The sequence below is a fragment of the Mixophyes fleayi genome, chromosome 2 (assembly GCF_038048845.1).
Source record: "Mixophyes fleayi isolate aMixFle1 chromosome 2, aMixFle1.hap1, whole genome shotgun sequence".
Taxonomy (NCBI): domain Eukaryota; kingdom Metazoa; phylum Chordata; class Amphibia; order Anura; family Limnodynastidae; genus Mixophyes; species Mixophyes fleayi.
In genome coordinates this window covers 83,557,467-83,563,466 of record NC_134403.1, presented here as the reverse complement: position 1 = coordinate 83,563,466, position 6,000 = coordinate 83,557,467, and the positions used below count along the sequence as shown (strand labels likewise).

Sequence of the window (6,000 nt, the reverse complement as noted above, 5' to 3'; positions counted from 1 at the left end):
CAGTTTCTCTTAATTCTAGAGATCGCCATGAATGTGAGGAAAGATGGATCACTGTTATGTTTGAGATGGAAGTGATGTAATACGCTATGAGTGTGTAGACTCTGCTTGATGTTCCGTATATGTTCTGCCAACCTAGTTTTTAGTGGTCGAATTGTCCGCCCTACATACTGAAGTGGGCACGGGCATTGGAGAAGATATACTACTTCTTTAGTGTCACAGGTGATAAAATCCTTGATTTTGTAGATTTGTTTGGTGGTGATGGATTGAAAGGTATTAGTTGCCTTTGTACTTCTCACACCACATGTCCTGCATGCTATACACTTGCCGCAACTATATAAACCAATTTGTTGTTGATGTGGGGTCAATGTGGTTTGTATGGTTGTTCTAGGTAGGAAGTGGTTCTGAACCAGCTTCTTTTTAAGGTCAGGTGCTCTCCGGAATATGATACTTGGTTTCGGGGGGAGAATGTGGCGTAGTTCGGGATCCTGTTTAAGTATATTCCAGTGTGAATTGATAATTTTCTGAATTTTAAATGCTTTATTATTGTAATTGGTGATGAAGAATATTTTATCTTGTTGTGTTGAACTAGTAATGGAGTCTTTGGGTTGCAACAGGGACTTCCTATCCCTGACCTCGGCTTTAGTGTATGCGGAATCGATGGTTTCTATGGGATAATTCTTATCCAAGAATTGTTGTTTTAATTGTTGTCCTTGTTCCGCAAAGTGGCATAGTTGTGAACAGTTCCTACGAATTCTTGTAAATTGGCCGTATGGGATGTTGTTTAACCATTGTGGATGATGGTTACTTGTGGCGAGGATGTAGCTATTTACATCGACTGTTTTTTGATATGTTTTGGTTTCTAAATGGTTGTCGTGAATGAAAATGAGTAAATCTAAAAATTCTACTTCTTCGCGACTGTACTTGGTGGTGAATTTGAGATTATATGGATTAGTGTTGAGTTCTTGCAGGAAATTGTTTAGAGATGTCTCGTCACCTCTCCAGATAGCAAATATGTCGTCAATTAATCAATGCCATAGGACCAGGCCTGCCCCATGTTGCTGGTTAGACCATATGTAATGGTCCTCCCACCTGCTCATAAATATGTTAGCGTAACTTGGGGCAAACCTGGTCCCCATGGCTGTGCCTCTGGTCTGTAGGTAAAATGTATTCTGGAACCAAAAGTAGTTATGGTTGAGTATGAAATGAATGCTATCCAAAATAAATTGGGTCTGTAGTGGTTGTATAGTTGGATCACTTGAGAGGAGGTGTTCAATACTCTGAAGTCCCTGATGATGAGCAATGACCGTGTAAAGAGAGGTGACGTCGCTGGTGACAAGCCAGAGATCGTCACTCCATTCCACATTGGTCAAGATATTGAGGATGTGAGTCGTGTCTCTGATGTAGGATTTTTGGACTTTCACATATGGTTGTAGGAAATGGTCAATGTATTGTGATAGATTGGATGTGATGGAATTTATACCAGAGATGATTGGTCTGCCTGGAGGTTGAGTAGCATTCTTATGTATCTTTGGCAGATAGTAAAAGACTGGGATAGTGGGATGTGTAATAGATATGAAGTCAAATTCTTTCTTGGTGAGAATCCCCTGTTCTAAACCAGTTTTAAGCAGTTTGGTTAGTGATTGTTGAAATGTGGTGGTTGGATCTGTATTTAGTTTGGTGTATGTAGTGGAGTCGTTCAGAATATCGGTGGCTACTGTGATATAGTCTTGTTTGTTCAGCAGAACAATCCCGCCGCCCTTGTCTGCGGGCTTGATGACTATATCAGTATTTTGTTGTAGTTCCTTCAGAGCGATGGTTTCAGCTAGGGTGAGATTAATGCGATTGGGTCTATCGTTAGTGGTCATTTTTTGGATATCCTCCATGACCATATGTTCAAAGGTTTGGATGAGAGGACCTTTGAGGAACGTGGGATTGAACTGTGATATTGGTTTAAGTGCACTGTGTTTATAGGCGGACGTGGTCGCCTCATTCCTGATTTGCGGTGGGTGTTTGAGAAAATATTTTTTAAGGGTAAGTTTCCTAGTGAACTTATGTAAGTCGAGATACATTTCAAATTTATTTGGTTTGTTAGAGGGGGCAAATTTTAAACCCTTGTGTAGCAGGGATGCATGTGACGTTCGTAGTGGAAAATTACTGAGATTGAAAATGCCTTGTTGTAACTCCTCCTTTGAGGGTTTCTTTAGGTCACTTTTACTTTTTTGCACCCTCTTCGACCTCTGTGTCGTTTTGGTGAAGTTTTCTTTTTATCTGGGGAGTTTGGGAGATTGGTTGATGTATGAGGACTGATGACGGATCTGACGTTGGGTCGTGGAGGGCAATTCCTAAAAAAGTCGATTCTATATTATCAGGCACTTGATTTGTGTTGCTGGGGATGGAGGCTTCACTATGTATGATGTCTGTCAAATTGAGGTCGAGCCAGCCCTGTCCAAATGATTCTCTCACTAATTTGTCATATTGGGGGTCATGATCAATCTCGTAAATAGAAAATGATGAATCCTCTTCTGATGAGGATGATGATGTATCTAGTCTAAGGTTCGTTCGTTTGTGTCCCGGGAAATTCTGTCTGGAGTGTAATCTTGTCATATATTGTTGATAAGTTAAGTTGAGTCGTTTTTATATGGGAGTCTTGCTTGATGTTCTGGGGCTATTTCGTTTAGATGTTTTGTTAAATGATTGATGTGTCTGACTCAAACATTTGTTTGGATGTTTGTCTCGTAGATTTGTTGTAGTGTCTTTGGAGGATCGGTTTAATTTTTTATGTGTTGGGCCTTTGTTCCCAAAATGCAGCTGTTTCAAATATTTTCCTGTGTGTGAAAGTTTAAAGAATTCGGCAAACATACAAAGCAATTTCAATTTACTTATATTTTCCTTAAAAAGTAATGAGCAACAAAATAAACGATACACATATGAGACAAAATATTTAATAAGTGATATATACATATTTTATACTTTAAAAGGCTGTTTTAAAAGGTAGAGCATTGTTGATTACATATGATATGTAAAACTCAATTCAACCGCCATTAGCCATCTCTTTCCTGCCCAGTCAACCATCTTTTAAAAATAAAGGACATATAGTTGCATTATGAAAGACTGAAAGACTACAAACATGGAGTAACACCATTTACTTTGTGGCGCTGTAATATCAGAGGCTGTGGCAAAAGTCCTTGCAATGCTCTCTGACTGAATAATTCTGTGGTTTGAAGGCCCTCCCACACACACAGTCAATAAAGGTCAGATCTGATTGCCATGGTGCTGGCTCCTACACGAAACACCAGAATCTGTAAAACCAAACCTGTTGAATGCCAGAAAGCCTTAGAGCAGAAAGGAGGCTGAGCTGTGTGGGCTCAGAATTTTTTCTCACGCATTCCCAGAGCCAACCACGTGCTTGCTGAATCACTGCACATGACATAATTCTGAAGCTTATAGTAGTGGAAGTTTAGCTTAAGAAGTGACATTTATCATAATGTATCATCTTAGACACAGTTACAGATATTTTTGTATACAAATAATGAATTCAATAACTCTAGTCCTGTTTAGAACAGTAATGGTGATGCCATCGATTGAAATAAAAGACTGTACTGAAGATCTAAAGATTTCCAAATGATAGTGCATAATCCAGAGTGCTGAAACTTTGGTACATTTAGGTAATAGGTGTTAAGAAATTGGCCGATCAGAATCAGTTTCTCCAGACTTCTTACTGCATGGGAATTGGGTCTTCCTGGATGCAGGTTAATGCGACCTCACTGTTCAAAATTCCCAATATCTCTTGTAAATCAAATCTAATTAAAATATAAATAAAGAGGGTATGAGGTCAATGGGAGTTGCAAAGAAACTATTAACTCATTTCAATGAATATTTCTAGCAATTAAAAAAATACACAGTATATTCTGTATCTACCAAGTTTGCACAAGTTGTTAGTGAAAAATGAATATATATATATTTCAGCACACCTTGACCCATGTAAGAAAAACCTTCAAGCACATGATACAGGAGGGGGTGTGTAGAGGGTACATTTACATGAACATTCCTTGCATTGCAGGAATGCACACAGCCCTTTTCTTTTGCAACACAAGTTGAATTTTGTGATCGGAGTTCAGGACTGTCTCTCTACTTTCAATGGGACGCATTTCGCACATTCCAGTGTTGCTTCTATGGCAAATCGCATTTCTAGGGAAACTACGACCAACAAAGTGACAAATGGAATAAAAACGATCATTAAGTCCCGCCATTCTTATGATTAATTTCAAACATAAATGAGGCAAAATCAAGCAGCATTTAGTCCTTAAGTGGAAGTTGGTTGAACTTTGATATGGTATTTTTACTGTTTCCACGATGCAAATTCACCGACCTACAAAAGTTTGTGCAGACTGATTTTACGTTATTGTGAAGTGGTCATGCTCCTTGAAATGCCCTAGGTGGACAAAAAGGCACACATACAGGAGGGTTGCAAGTCCTGACCATTTCACAGTTCTGAAATGATCTTTAATTAGTTAAATTCACAAGCAGGTGGAATAGTGGGAGATGAAAGAAAGGTCAACAAGCTTACTCTGTTCTAGAAAAGTTCTCTTGCTGAATGTTTGGTGCTTCAGGAATATAATGTTGGACCCACGGTAGTCTCTCATTTTCCACAAAGGAATATTGTGGCATAAACCTAAAATGTGAGAATTAACAAATAAGTATATTTATTCACACAACTGAATCTAAGGTATGGATGCTGCTTAGGAGCACTGTTTTAAGTCTTTCATTAGAATTGCAGTGAATGTAATATAAGGCAGACTCTACTAAATCCTATGTTGGCTGAGACTTTCTAGTATTCTAGAAGCCACAAAAAGCTACCAATGTTATTTTCTTGCTATATATAAATGCATTTAGATATGCTGTTAAATTTTGTTTTTAAAAAAAAAATCACAACTTTTGAAGAATACAATTATAACATAACATTCACTTTACTCACGGTACATTGGGAGGATATTGAGTTGGTTCAGGCAAGGGAGGAAGTGACGGAATTAAGCCATAACTTTCCATAGGAACAGGACTAGAATGTTAACACAAAAGAGTCAAAGTAACTATGGTAGCTATCAATACGTATAATTACAAATATTTAGCTATATTTGATCAGCAGCAGTGAAGGCAGTGTTTGCAACTGGACCCATGGGTTCCGCTTTACTTTCAGAAGAAAACCCTAGGTGGACAAAGTCATAAGTACCAGGGTGTCAGCTACGGGGCCCGAAAGCTGAGGGACCATAAGGAATTTGAAGCCTCAGAATACCAGCATTCTAAAAATGTAATTTTGCTCAGAGTTGAAGGAAACTAAAACGTTTCGTTCTCCACTGAGCAGGATATGTAATGTAGAGTGGTGCGGTGGAGGAAGAGCAGGCAACTGGTTGCTAAGTTAATGGGCACGTATTTTGCCCCCTAGAAAAAGTGGTTCCATCAAAATGTTGTCATGGGGCCCCCAAAGTTCTAGTTACACCACTGTATGTGGCTCTCAAATTTCCAGTACCGATGGACTCCCAATATCTCACACACATCTCCATCCCCAATAAAAAGTTAAATCCCAGTGGTGGTGTTTAATTCTGCACAGAATGTTCATGTCTGCGCTGACTATGTGGAGTTTCTGGGGGACAGCTGTCAATACCAGTACTTCACTGCATATGCTAATATGTTCTTAATTTGAACAACTTCTTGGAACATAAAGCAGGTCCAGGTGTCCTCTTTTGGCCCCCTATGGGGCCATAGATGATACAATCAATATGGAGCATTGGTGGTATAATTGACAAGTGGACATATGTGATAATCTATATTGGGGCACTGCTGGCATAAGGATGTACAAAGCCAGCAACATTGGAGTTGAGGTGCAGAATAGCTGAGAAGGAGAGGTAGTGATATCTTGGTGGGAAGGAAGAGAGGAATGGGGCCATGCTCAACTTATGCAGAAGGGCCCAAGAGCTTTAAGCTATGCCACTGGAAAATACTGGA

General features: G+C 39.2%; 1 protein-coding gene across 8 annotated transcripts in view; it reads right to left on the bottom strand.

Moving 5' to 3' along the window:
• Nucleotides 1-2,926: 2,926 nt before the first annotated feature.
• Nucleotides 2,927-6,000, bottom strand: part of STAT6 (signal transducer and activator of transcription 6) — a 331,337-nt gene continuing 328,263 nt past the window's right edge. For all 8 annotated transcript variants that reach the window (XM_075199416.1, XM_075199413.1, XM_075199415.1 and 5 more), the window contains 3 exons: nt 4,976-5,056; nt 4,568-4,672; nt 2,927-3,800 (listed from right to left, as the gene is read on the bottom strand). In XM_075199416.1, the coding sequence (XP_075055517.1) occupies nt 3,716-3,800; nt 4,568-4,672; nt 4,976-5,056 (271 nt within the window). In that variant the 3' untranslated portion in view covers nt 2,927-3,715. The remainder of the gene's footprint in view (nt 3,801-4,567; nt 4,673-4,975; nt 5,057-6,000) is intronic.